The sequence below is a fragment of the Centruroides vittatus genome, unplaced genomic scaffold (genome assembly GCF_030686945.1).
Source record: "Centruroides vittatus isolate TY-2023 unplaced genomic scaffold, ASM3068694v2 scaffold_899, whole genome shotgun sequence".
NCBI classification, from domain to species: domain Eukaryota; kingdom Metazoa; phylum Arthropoda; class Arachnida; order Scorpiones; family Buthidae; genus Centruroides; species Centruroides vittatus.
Window position 1 is genome coordinate 1,051,836 of NW_027122719.1, and position 13,609 is coordinate 1,065,444.

Genomic DNA, 13,609 nt, shown 5'->3' on the forward strand with positions numbered 1-13,609 from the left:
AAATTTTGTTTTAATTTTATAATTTCTTGTTTTTCAGGGAGAATAATATAGAAGAATGTGATCTTGAACTCTTTTTTAGTGTTGATTTTGAAATATTAGGCCAAATACAGTCTCATGAATTGAAACCTGGTGGAGGAAAAATTCAGGTTAATGAAGAAAACAAAGATGAATATTTAAGGTATTTTGAAAAAGAAAAAAGTAATAATACTTTATTAAATATTTTGTTATTTAATTTTTTACAGATGTTTCAAAAATTAATTTTATAGTTTGGAATTGAATTAGTGGTGATTTACAGAAATGCATAAGAAAATTAAGTATATAATTTATAGTACATGAATTTTTGCAGTGATGACGATGATGATGATGATTGATAAGTTGAAGAAATAAAAACTAATTTCTTTAACATGATTTGAAATTTTATTACATAAATTTGGACATAGAATTTTAATGAAAATTTAGAAAATCACTATTTGATTGAAATAAAATTTATTAGTTTAAATTTCACATAATAGTAAAATTTTATAGAATATAGGATAATTTAGAAATAAATATAGTACTGTAATATTGAGAAAACATTTTTTATCTGACTTAATTTTATTTCAAATTTAATCTGATATTTTAGATTGATGACTGACTGGAGGTTCTCCAGAGGACAAGAAGAACAAACTAAAGGTTTCTTAGATGGTTTTAATGAGGTCCTTCCTTTAGAGTGGCTACATTATTTTGATGAAAGAGAATTGGAGGTTAATTTTATATGCATTTTTACATTAAAATAATTTGAGCATTAATGTTTTTAATCAGTATATTTTTATTTATTTATTTTTCAAGATATATGTGTATTGAAATAATTTAAATGTAATATTTATTTCAAACTAATTTTATATATATATATATTCTAAACTTTTTCAGTTAATGTTATGTGGAATGCAAGAAATAGATATTGAAGATTGGCAGAGAAATACAATATATAGACATTACACTCGCAATAGTAAACAAATAATATGGTTTTGGCAGTTTGTGAGAGAAATGGATAATGAAAAAAGGGCAAGATTATTACAGTTTGTTACTGGAACATGTAGAGTTCCAGTGGGAGGCTTTGCTGAATTAATGGGTAAGTAAAATTGAATTTTTTAAAATTAAACTTTTATTATAAATTTTTACATATTTTTTAAATTTCTTAAAGCATCTCTTTAGAAATACATAGGCTGAAAAAAGACAAGTGTAAATAACAAAATGAATTTATTATTAAAAGTTAGGTACAAACATGGTTACTTCTTGATATAATCACCGTGAAGATTGAGGCATTTGTCATATCTGTGGACGAGCTTTTCCATCCTCTCTTCATAGAACATTGCCGCCAATGACTTGAGATGGGCCCTAATGTTGTTTTGAAGATCGTCATTAGTCTAGAATTTCGAGACTATTTTTCTGTTCAGGAAAGAGGTGGAAGTCACTTGGCACCAGATTGGGGCTATACATTGGGTTTTTAAGGTGGTGAAGACTTCCACTTTTCAGACTTCCACTCAGCTTGGAACTTTTTAATGTGTGAAGACTTCTACCTTTCCTGATCTGAAAATGTGGCTAGCAGGGCAGAGGTTTAAGACTAATGACGATCTTCAAAACATTGATAAGGCCATCTCAATTCACTTGCAGCAACATACTATGACAAGGAGATGGAAAAGCTCATTTACAGATATGTCAAAAAGTAACCATGTTTGTACCTAACTTTTGGTAATAAATTCATTTTGTTATTTACACTTGTCTTTGTTTTATGGACCATCGGAGCTTGAAAACCCCGCTCTCATATAAATAATTATTTTTTTACGTTACATAAAAGAAAATTTGATTTATAAAACAAATTAATAAAATATTTTTAATGATTTATCCTTAGAGAGATTGAGGATGGATGATCAAAAAGATTTTTCAATTAAATACTTATCTTTTGGTTAGTAGGTTCAAAGACATGATGTTAATGTTAAGTAATAGCAAGAGTCATTTTTAGGAAGTTTTTTAATTCAATTTATTTGCATATTGTAATAAAGCCTCGTGGTATTTTTTTCCTCTCTCTCTCCAGTTCTTGTTTATTGTTTATATTAAAGTATACAGAAGTTTAAGCATATTATAGAACATAGATCATATTTTAAGTTAAGGTTAAGTTTGTTTATGTGTAATATTTCTTTTCTTTTTTTTTATCTTTTTTCCTGTATCTTATGTGTATTTTTAAAAGTTACCTTTATTGCTTCTACTGAATCAGAAGTTTAAGATAATATTTTATCTCAAATATTAAAAATATTAATTGTATTAAATATGTTTTCAATAGTAAATTTAGCAATTTGCTTGATAGTTACTTTTACTAAAATCTGTTTATAAACAATTCATAGTCTAATATAGTATGACAATACATATATTATACATATACTGTTTGTTCAAGTGAAGAAAATAGACAGAAATATGATAACATCAAATAAAAAAGGGGGAAAACATTTTAAAAAATGGAGTGTTGAAGACAAAGCATTTTTATAGTTTTAGTATTGCTTTATTTATTCACTTTGAATTTAATAGTAGCAATAAATTGGCTTCTAGATTTATATCTAAAATAAGTTTTCCACAATGAAATATATATATATATTATATGTATTAGGAAGATCTATTGTTAAATCATTTATTGTTTAATATATTTGTTATTAAATAAAATTAGATAGAAAAGTTAATAAAATATTGTAGCCATAGATTTGATTAATTTAGTATAAACTATATCTTCTAAAACAGTGATGAACAACTTTTCTGGATGTGGGCCTTGAGAATTTCATAGACTTTAAGCCAGCTTCATAATTTTAAGTACACTAAGTATAAAATATGCTATGGATATGAAAATTAATAATAAATAGTTTTTCATATTTTCACTGCTCAAGTTTAGTTTGTACATTTTTTGTGACAAATATTGTCTTATTAATATTGCATAACTACATGAAACAGAAAAAATGACATTGCCAAAGCTCCAGGACCATGTATTAGGACCTTGTATGTCATATGCATGGTTGGGGAGTTATGGGTTGCCCGTGACTGCTCTTAAATGTCAAAAGAAGTATGATCATCCTTCTGATGATCATGTGAGATCTTTACTTTTAAGAAAGGAATTAGAGGGCTGTCTGTCGTTTAACGGCTAACTTAGCCCTAAGTAAGGAAATGGAAGGAAGGGGGAAGAGGAGAGAGTGCAGAATGAAGTGGTGAAGAAAGGAGGATAGGAAAGGGAGGGCCCACGAGTGTCCACAATGCATAAATTTACAAGTACAAAGAAACAAAATTAAAATACATCGAGTGTGACTGGCTGGTTTTTCCTAACAATGGAAGTCTAAAAAACAATTGTTAAAAACAAACACAAATTATTAAACTTGGTAGAGGATTTTGATACACTAACGTGTTCTGTGTTACTGCTGTAGTTTTCTTTACTAGTTGGTTGGTTGTCCTTCTGAGTTCTGGTCCTCTTCTGATGTTGCTGTTATAGTTGATACATTGTTTCAAACCTCTGAAGTACAAACAGTAATTTATCATATGAACTATTTATTTATTTGATTATATAAATTATAGTTATTGGATTTAACATTAATAATTTTGTAATGAACTAAAAAAAGTATTTTTATTTGCAGGAAGTAATGGACCACAACGATTTTGTATAGAAAAAGTTGGCAAAGAGACATGGCTTCCAAGAAGTCACACATGTTTTAATAGACTAGATTTGCCTCCTTATAAGAGCTATGAACAATTAGTGGAGAAATTAACTTATGCCATTGAAGAAACAGAAGGTTTTGCACAAGAATAAATATAACTTGTTATATAGTGACATTTATTTGATGTCTTCCCACGGGGCGCTATTTTGCAGAAGTAGCAAAAAGCAAACAGTTAGACTTCACTAGAACAATGCACTATTTCAAAATGTGCCGAGACAAATATTAATCTACAGTAATGTGCCGGTGGGTAAACACAAAGTTGTTTATATGTAAAGCATTGTGAAAATTACTAATGAACAATAACTATGGACCAATAATAAGTGGAGTATAAATACAAGGAATAGCTAATTTGTAATTGCTTTGACAAAGATTTCACTGCTGTTCTGTCAATTATCATTCAGTGACAAATGGAAAGTTTTGGAAAAATTTGAGTTACAAATGAACATTCTATGACATTTCTGAAATTGTGCTCATACAGTGAATGATTATTATTATTAGTTTTTTGTTTTATGCTCAAGTTGATATATAAATTACTTGTTGACTTTATGATCATCCTTCTCTATTGTTCCTGAGAGATTGTTGGACCAGATTATTTTAATTCGTTGTAGTTGTGCAGTCATGTTATTTTGGATTTTATAATGTATCAAAAACAAACTATATATATAGGGTGATCTGTAACATATCTTTCTGCAACAAAGAAATGAAGAAAAGAAATCAGGGAAAGTTAAAATGACTTTGTCATTGTATTTACAGAGAAAAGTTATGTATATGATGAAAATGATTATTCTGATGATAAATCCACTGTAAATTTGAACTGTAGAAAATTGTGTATCTAATTTTATTGTTTAAGAAATGAACATTTCAATGGTATATATATATATATATATACATATATATAATTTTTTTTCTGATGATTAAAACTAATCCTGTAAGTTTTTAAAAAATGAAGAAAGAAAAAATGCCCGAAGTTAAAATGTTGATATAAATCCTCAAGATGTAATTACAAATTTAGATACTATTATTGTATCTATATATAAATATATATATATATATATATATATAATATTATCTAAGGATATTTATATAAGAAAGATGATGTTTTTGAGAAGTCTTTATGGTTTACTGGAACAATTTGATGGTTTAAAAAAATGCAGTTAGCATCAAAAGTTTCAGTAATTGGATTATTAGCCACTTTGTAGCATTCCTTGTCTTTCACGCATTTCCTTTATTCTTTATCTTTGCCAAAAGATGATTTTTATTGAATTACGAGAATATCTCGTATTGCCGAAATTTAAATAATTTAAAATACAGTGCATATTTGGTTTAGTTATAAATGTACAGATGTGTTTTTAAATGTATCGGAAAAATAAAGAATTTAGATTTCTGTAAATCTGTAAAAAAGAAATATTCATATAAATATTGGAATCGTTGGCAACGTTAGTGTACAGTTAATTTGATAACTAACATACATATTTGTGTAGGAAGTTCTCACAAAGTAAGATTCTGTTAGATAAAATATATTTCCTATCCGTTGTGTACCTAACACATTGTAGTAATGGGAGAAATTTGTATATAAATACGTTTATTTAGACTTCGATTTTTTTAACGCGTGCGTTTTTTAAATTATATTAACAAACGCTTATATAATATAAACAGACACTATTTAAACTAGAGCAGATTTATTTAATATTTTCCTGTATAAGATTTAAAAATGACTGCGAATATTCCACAATGTAATTTAAAGGAAACGCCTATAAGAAAGAAGAAAAATAATAGGCAAGTTTTTATACAAAATTATTTCTTGAAGGTATAGGTTTACAGTTCCAGGTTTTAAGAAAATTCAGGGGTTAGAAGGATGTTAACCTATTAATATTCACGAATATCTTCCCCCCCCATCTGCCCGTAATAATCAGTCTATAAAACAATTATTTTCAAACAAAATACTTTATTAAATACAAATTTTACAACTCTAAAATAATTAATATTTAAAATGGGAATTTGCTTTTGTCGTAATAACCGTAACAATAATAACGTCCCCGAAAATTGTGTGGATGAATTGAGGTATTATTGCTACACCAATTGCTAGAATCTTCATTCTGTACGGGTGTGTTTCTGTAGGCAAGAGATCTGTGAATAGTCTCCAGCTCTCTAGAAAAGAGCATTTTGTGGTTCTGTTCTAACATATACTCCCACGATTTGTATTTCTCGGCATCCTCGATCAATTCGTCGTTTTGTATCTTGTCTTCGTCTTCGTTGTGCCAGTTCGATATATTCGGAAAACTAGATAACAGGTTGATATTCTGATTATTATCATCGCTAGAGTTGTTGCTGCTCGAATTACTGAATAAATTGGCTTTGTCTAGCTGTAGCGCTAAAACCGCTATACACACACCTTCCCTGTTTCCTATAGCCATAGAAAGTTCCGAAAGGTGTTTAGAACTCTGCACTATCTGTTCGTTTCTGTCTACAATCTGGAGTATCTCTTGAACCTCTAGCGCCTCCCACAGCGCGCTGCTCCCTATAACTAGGTGCGATTCGGTGTTCTTTAAACGAATTTCCTTCATTTGCGGTTCGGAAATGAAGCAGGTTTTCCGTTTGGGTTGAAGATGGTCCGTAGACAGTGCCGATTTGTTGGAAGTAGTAAAACCAGCCTACGAAATTAATAGAAGTAATTAGCGGCGACGACATAATTAATGACATTTTAAAAATAGTTATTTTAATAACCTTTAAAGCGGTTTCCCAGTCTTGATTGACGGAAGGAACGTCCTCCATATTGTTTTCTGTTATGGCAATGGCTTCTCCGTTATCAATCAAAACGCATCCGGCGGGTTGTCCGGCGCTGACCAGCCTCAGGACAAAACAACCGTCGTCGTCGTCGTCGGGCGAGGGCGTCAGACAATAAAGGGTTAAAGAAGGGTCGGAATGTGGCCATTTTGTTTTTATCAACCTAAAAATTGCGTTGTCGTTTTTTTACATTGGCTTGGAGAACGGTTAAGAGGAAAAGTAGTGGCGAAATAATATACCTGAGGGCAGCCAGTATTGTATTGCACATATAATTGATGGCTCCTTCCGTACGTGACTTTTCAGCTTTTAACAATTGAGGTAAAAAGCTTTTTACTAGCGAAACTTGTTCTCTGTCGTTGCTCTCGATAACGACTATTGATAACTCTTGCTTCTTTTTGTCCATACTTATGCTTAACCTGGATGAAGTAATAAGAAAATTGTAAGTTACTTCAGATATTTTCCATTCAACAATCTGAACTGAATACATTATTTTAAAGATGTAAATAAATAAAGTTTTTAGAAAAGTATTAAAAGAATATGTTAATTTTCTTTGTTTTTTACTGCCAAACGGATAGATCTCGGTCTCAAATTTGCCCATTACCAGCGGGCCTAACTCTATAGAGTCGCCGAATATGGGTCAGGGATGAGAAACGACCTTTAGAACAATGAAATAATTAAAACTCTCCTTTATATTAAATACACCATTTTTCATTTATAGTACTCATTTATTCGCATATTTCAGATAAAAGTTGTTCAAATAATTTTTTTCTAATCAATCCAATTTGAAAATACTATTTTATAAAATTATGACGACATATTATATTACGAATATTCATATTTTCGAATTAAATACGGATTTAATATGAATAATTATAATGTATTAAATCATTTTGGTTAAGTATTCGCGGTTAATTAACTATTCGATTTTAAAAACACATCTAAAACATTTGTGTTCTGAATGCGTAATTGGGTACCATTAAAAGTGTTTAAAATGTAATTGAATTAATTATAAACGATTCGAGTTAAACCTATCCGGAAACAATTATCTGTTAATTTTAAAATTTAAATACAGTTCAAATAATAAATAATTTTAAATTTAATTAACTTACAAATGATACTTTGTAGAACAAATATTTCGGATCTGAATCAGAAATGATTTTTATTTAATTATAAATACTAAATTAAACAAATGAAATTCTAATATCGAGGTTGATATTAATTGGTTTCTCAAAGGGAAATTAATATAAAAATGAAAAATACCTGGCGGTTCCACTATAGGTTTCGGTAAAGCCCAAAACCCACGGATCTTCATCTACGTTGTTTATGTTATTAGTCTCATTAGTGAAAGGAACGGCATTTCTTCTCTTCGAGTCGACATTAACAACACCTACCGATCTCTCTGAACTGAAAAAAAAAATTCTTTTTTCAATAAAGTACTTTTAACGTTTAATGTCTTTACTCGTTAGTTTACTTACCAAAGGCTATGAAATTCCGTTGGGTTTATCTGAAGTTGGCTGTTACATGACAAGTCCAGGTAACTAAGATGAGGCGATATTATCGACATTAAGGATACTTTGCTTAGATTATTGCAGGCTAGGTCGATAGCCTTTAAAATGAAGAAAAGAATAGATCGTAAGAAAGATAACTTTATGTAAGAATTTCAAAACATTTAAAAGTTACTAACCTTCAGACTCGGATATTTGGATAGTTGGGGAACGTTCGTCAGTTTGTTTGAATGTAGACAGAGAATTTGCAACAACGGTAGCGTTATCAATCCCGTAGGAAATTGATCCAGCTGATTGGCGGCCATTGAAAACTCTCGAAGATTGGATAAATTTTGGAAAATACTAAAGAAACATTTGTTAATACTGCCTTATTTTTTATTAATTGTAAAAATATATCGCTAATTTTACCTGTCGGGAATTTCTTGTAAGCCGTTATAAGCGAGATGTAGTACTTGCAATTTCGGACATTTCGAAACTAACTGAAATATATCTTCATTAAGTAGATTAGAAGAAAGGTATAGTTTCTTTAATTGTATTGGGTGATAAGGTAAAGGTAGATTCAAAAGTCTATTGTGGGCAACGTTCAGTTCCTCTAACCTATTTAATGATTAATGGTTGTAGTTTTTAAAGGATACAAAATTGTTAGCAGATTTAAAATAAATACATTTTACCTGATTGCATAAATAAATAAATTTAATGGAAGACACGAGAGAAGATTATGCTGAAGATGAATGCATCTACAGGCAAAATTTGTTGTTATTTCGGGTAAAAAGTTCAGCAAGTTATGATTCAGTTTAACTATTTGCAATTGCGATTGATCACTGTTAAATAGCCTAAAAACGAGATTCGTTTTAATTCTGGAGCATTTTAAACAATAGAGAAAAAGGGTGAATTATATTATTACCTATTCGGAATATTTGGCAAACGGTTGTGGCTAGCATCGAGTATCACTAATTGGGAAGCGTCACACACAATTTCTGGTATGTACGTCAATTGATTGCTGAATAAAATGAATCTATTAAATAATTACTGTTAAAAAATTTCTAGTGGTGAAGTAAAATGTTCACTTACAAGGATACATCTAAAATTTCCAGTTTGTTTACGCTCGATACGATTTCGAGCTTTTTTAATCCTGAAAAATAATGTAATTGTAAATACACGAATATAAACTGTATCAAATTATAGTTTATTTTACTTACTATTATTACTAGCAACGAGAATCTGCAAAGATTCTCCATGAAGAGTCAGAAAATTCAATTGATTATACGAAGAGTCAATGAAACGAAGCTGAGACAAAGAAGCTATTTCTAATTTCTGTACACAATTATAACTGATGTCGAGATGTTGAAGCATCTGGAAAAGCATTTTGTTTTTATTTTTATGTACAGTTTCATTTGATATTTCATTAAAATTGTAATCTGTACAAGTTCCTTACTCGAAGATCATTTACTTCTATAATCCCCTGCAGATTATTGGCACGAACGTCTAAATAAGTTAACCCTGCAGGTTTCTGAAGGAGGCACGTCAAACAGTTACCACTTAATACGAGAACTTCTAAAGCTTTCATTTTCTGTAACGTGGACGGTAACATAATGAAATTATTATGACTCAAAGATAAAACGGTTAGTTTATTTAATAATTCCATCTCCGTTGGCACCGTGCTCAGCTGGTTGAAATCTGCATACAGTCTCGTTAATCTGTTCAAAAAATATATATAAAAATTTATTACAAGTGTAAAAGGTTTTAAGTTCAAGGTGTGTCGATTGTCTTTGAAAGGGCAGTTACATCTAAAGGCAGTGGCGTATGAAGAAACCTTGTACACGAGAGAATATTAAATAGAGTTTTGAAGACATTCGTCACGTTATGATTCATGCTGATCGTACGAGTCACGCATTTGTGCTACATCCTGTGTAATGCAATAATCTGTCAACGTTGTGTTGGTCTTTGTGTTTATTCTTCTTATTTGATTCTTTACACGGGTGGATTTTAATTCGAAATTCAACGGTTCTGTTCGCAAGAATCAAATTAATTCCTTTAACATTTTCGTCGATGATAATTGAAGCGAATGCTTTGCTTTCTCTGCACGTTTATTCCTCGCTATTGGCTTTTCACAATGCAGACAATACTTAGACTATTAGGTAGAACCTATTAATATTTTTACAAAGCCATATAATTTAGCTAATTAATATATTAGAATTTTATAGAAACGACAGCAAATTTCTTTCAAAACATGTGATTAAATAAGCAATATGATTTTTGTTCTTGGCCAAATATATCAAGTACCGTCGCAGGAATGCTTTTTAGTATACTTTGAACGAAATAATAAATTCTTAAAACACAGAAATTATATAGAATAATAATTATTATTTTTATTGGAGGGATTATTTTAGGAAGTTCATTTGTGAGACTCGGTCCCACAAATTTTGATTAAAAACTGAGTTGTATAGGCCTACACGTAGTCTCTAACAATGGCGCATTCAAGTAGGCTACCATTTTAAAGGAGCATGTAAAGAATGTTCGGTCATTTAACTTTATTTAATTATTAGAAGAGTCACCTAAATAAATATATTAAGTATTTATCATAAATTTTATGTATTTATTTTAAAGTTTTGATAAGAAGAAGCATACGTCCCCTCTATCCTCTCAGAATAATGCCTACTCTCTAGAAAAGACATTTGCACTGCAAAACTCCCAGTGCATTGCATTTCTTGAAAAACTTTTAAAAATTTAATTTAATAAATTTCGATGTTTAGTATATCTAAATCTTTACATATTTCTTTTGTAAAGTAATGTAACTATACGTATTCTGTTAACTGCGGTACGTAGGCCTATATTCGACCAAGCTCAATGTAACGTTTCTAAATCGAATGTAATCTAATCTGATCAAAATCTCCGTTCCTAAATCCTGTATCAATCTTAATACAGATCGACTAACGAAGTAAAATTTGCCATTTAAATTCGAAAGAATACAATTGAATGGGTCGGCGAAGATGTAGCAATCTGTCAATCTCGTAATCTGCAATTAAGTGATGATCCGATAACGATGTCGTCGTCTTACTGACCTCGGGCGCGATTGATATCCGTATATAGAATATCCAACAGAAAAAAGTAGTCATTTAATAATGCAGATCGATACTTTACCGTTCGGTAATTAGGCTTCTAGTTTGACGAGTTACTTCCTGACTTTTAAAATGCGCCCCACTAACGAAGTGCTACCAGTATCTGATACAGATATAGGCTAAGAAAAAAATATTTTATTGTTTGATTTATGCTTGCATCACGTTAACTAATATTAGCTGTTCGACTAATTTTAATACCTAGTAAAACATTACAGGTCATGTCCGCGAATACAGTTATCCGGCTGTTACTTTAGGAACGTCAAATACGATTACATACATGCATACAGTGTACAATATATAATATAATTACGTATATCTTTACGGCAATATAATTTATGTATGTAGATATAATTTAACACGTATAAAGTTTAATAACATACATTTTGTGTGCGGATAAAAGTATTATAATGTATATAATTTTTAATTCAGATTATTATAATTATATCCTTAAAATATTTGAACTTGCATACTTCAATAATTTGACATAATTTATTTTATTTTACATTGCAAATTAGCTAATTTTTTTTATGAATTTTCATCAATTTCTGAATTAATTTACGTCTACTTCGGTTTGCATTTTTTTATTTTATTGCTTTTTAATTTACAAAAAGTATTTTTTTGTTATTTTGACGAATTAGTTTATAAAATTATAAAGAATATCTTTACGAACCTCTACCTTTTATAGCGAATATAATGGTTGAAGTTTATACTCAAACATAACTGAACGGATCTAGAGGACCACGAGATTCTTAATATTATTACCGTTACTTTTCATTTTCTGTTACATTTTTATATTGTTTGTATCATTTATTTTATTTCTGTGTATGGACAGTGTGTGTTTTTGCTCTGGCAAGTTAGATTTAAAATGTCATTAATACTGGACAAAAGAAAAACAATGGTTGTGTGTCTGTAAAAATTGTCATTTCCGACCCATTTTTACAAGTTCAGATTACCGTCTATTGAAGTATATGATTAGAAAATTGCCGGAAGGAGGTCGTGCAGTTAAAGGTAGTGACCTGTCATGCAATATTCTTTTATTTACCACCTTCTCGTTCCATCGAGAATCTAAAAGCAGATAAGAAGAAAAAATCTCTTCAATAAATCACGAACTATATTTACAGATGACTTAGCTTTGATTTTAATCTTATCTCGGCATATTTTTAAAACATAACATCTCTTTATTATAAAATTACCTTCTCGTTTCCTGCCCATCACGTTTTGCGCTTACGTATTTCTTTATATATATTTAGATTTTTCTGCCCGTCTTACGTGATTTAATCGTGAGACTATCCTCTGGGAGAAAATATATATGTCAAGTAAAACGACTTTATAAATTGAAAAATATATTTTCACCTCTAAATCATGATTTTTCTTCTTTGAATATTTGTAATTGTCGCAGCTTCATTAACATTAATTATCATCGGCTAACACGCTAATTTGCTTGACTGATGATGACGACCGGCCATCATTAGCCATACATTTAAAATACAAGGAATTACTTTAATTAAAAGGTAAACATCTTGTTTCTGCCAGAAAGACTGTTTAACTGTTTTTTTATTTAACACAATAGCCTAATATATCTGTATATCTCGAATTACTCTCTTACGACATCTCCGATGTCGTCTATATCGATCGTCCATCTTAGTTACGTGACAACACGATCGAAATTAGTAGCTTTAATTTCTACTGAATGTCGAAAGACAAGGGTCAAGGACAGAACGTCAGCTGGCTCTCTAGGGAAAAGGTCTGATTGAAAGCCCGATTTAGGGAACGTCTGATGGAGTATTCGAAAATAGAAAGTTTTATCTGCACAAAAACGATGACTTACCTTTCCAGCTTTCCAATTTCGGGAGGTAAAACCGTTAATCCATTTCCCACTATGTTTAGTTCTTCCAATTTTGTCAATCCTCCTATCGATTGGGGCAGTTGGCCCAGTTTATTATCGGCGATATTCAGGTATGCCAAATACTCGAAACGTGAAAAATCGTTGAGTGTAATGCATCTGGCATCCGTCGAACACAAATCCAACAGGTTGTGTCGAAGATCTAACGTGGTCAGATGTGGATTATCGTTATGAAGATTATCCGGTAAGAATTTCATGCCGTGTCCGGCTAACGTCACTTTCGAACGATTGGTAGTAGCATTATTGCGAGCATCCACGACAATTTGATCGGATAAGGTCGACTTTTCCACAGCCATAACAGCATTAACTCGGGTTCATGTTCACTTCGGCATTGTTATCTATTCCTCGCAGAATTATCCGATGCGACCCGAACGACTGTCTCTATATTGAATGTAACGTCCATCTGTCACACTTTGTTGATTTCTTATACCCAGATGAAGGGAAAAAAGAGTCGTGTAATGAGATGACTCCAACACACTATCGAGTCGGCCTACAACTCGACAACGGCTAACCAAACTGGAACTGGCAATTCGGGGCGTTGTCTTAAGTTCATTGGGCCATTGCGTGATA

General features: G+C 30.7%; 2 protein-coding genes across 5 annotated transcripts in view; one reads left to right on the top strand and one right to left on the bottom strand.

Annotated features, from left to right (window-relative positions):
* Su(dx) (Suppressor of deltex) overlaps nt 1-5,118 on the top strand; it is a 69,179-nt gene extending 64,061 nt beyond the window's left edge. For both annotated transcript variants that reach the window (XM_067288692.1, XM_067288693.1), the window contains exons 20-23: nt 38-178; nt 623-743; nt 910-1,111; nt 3,648-5,118. In XM_067288692.1, the coding sequence (XP_067144793.1) occupies nt 38-178; nt 623-743; nt 910-1,111; nt 3,648-3,820 (637 nt within the window). In that variant the 3' untranslated portion in view covers nt 3,821-5,118. The remainder of the gene's footprint in view (nt 1-37; nt 179-622; nt 744-909; nt 1,112-3,647) is intronic.
* A 512-nt stretch (nt 5,119-5,630) lies between these two features.
* On the bottom strand, nt 5,631-13,341 carry Phlpp (PH domain leucine-rich repeat protein phosphatase). 3 transcript variants are annotated; one of them, XM_067288696.1, is made up of 14 exons: nt 12,965-13,341; nt 9,453-9,714; nt 9,217-9,370; nt 9,089-9,149; nt 8,922-9,017; nt 8,689-8,850; nt 8,426-8,614; nt 8,197-8,359; nt 7,988-8,118; nt 7,773-7,916; nt 6,752-6,928; nt 6,453-6,675; nt 6,121-6,379; nt 5,816-6,008 (listed from the first exon to the last, which is right to left on the bottom strand). In XM_067288696.1, exons 1-14 carry the CDS (start codon nt 13,333-13,335, stop codon nt 5,947-5,949), a joined length of 2,454 nt encoding a protein of 817 aa, XP_067144797.1. In that variant the 5' UTR covers nt 13,336-13,341; the 3' UTR covers nt 5,816-5,946. The 3 variants fall into 3 exon arrangements, with proteins under 3 accessions (XP_067144796.1, XP_067144798.1, XP_067144797.1); XM_067288695.1 differs by having other exon boundaries at nt 5,631-6,379; XM_067288697.1 differs by lacking the exon at nt 12,965-13,341 and adding an exon at nt 9,803-9,833 and having other exon boundaries at nt 5,631-6,379.
* Nucleotides 13,342-13,609: the final 268 nt, after the last annotated feature.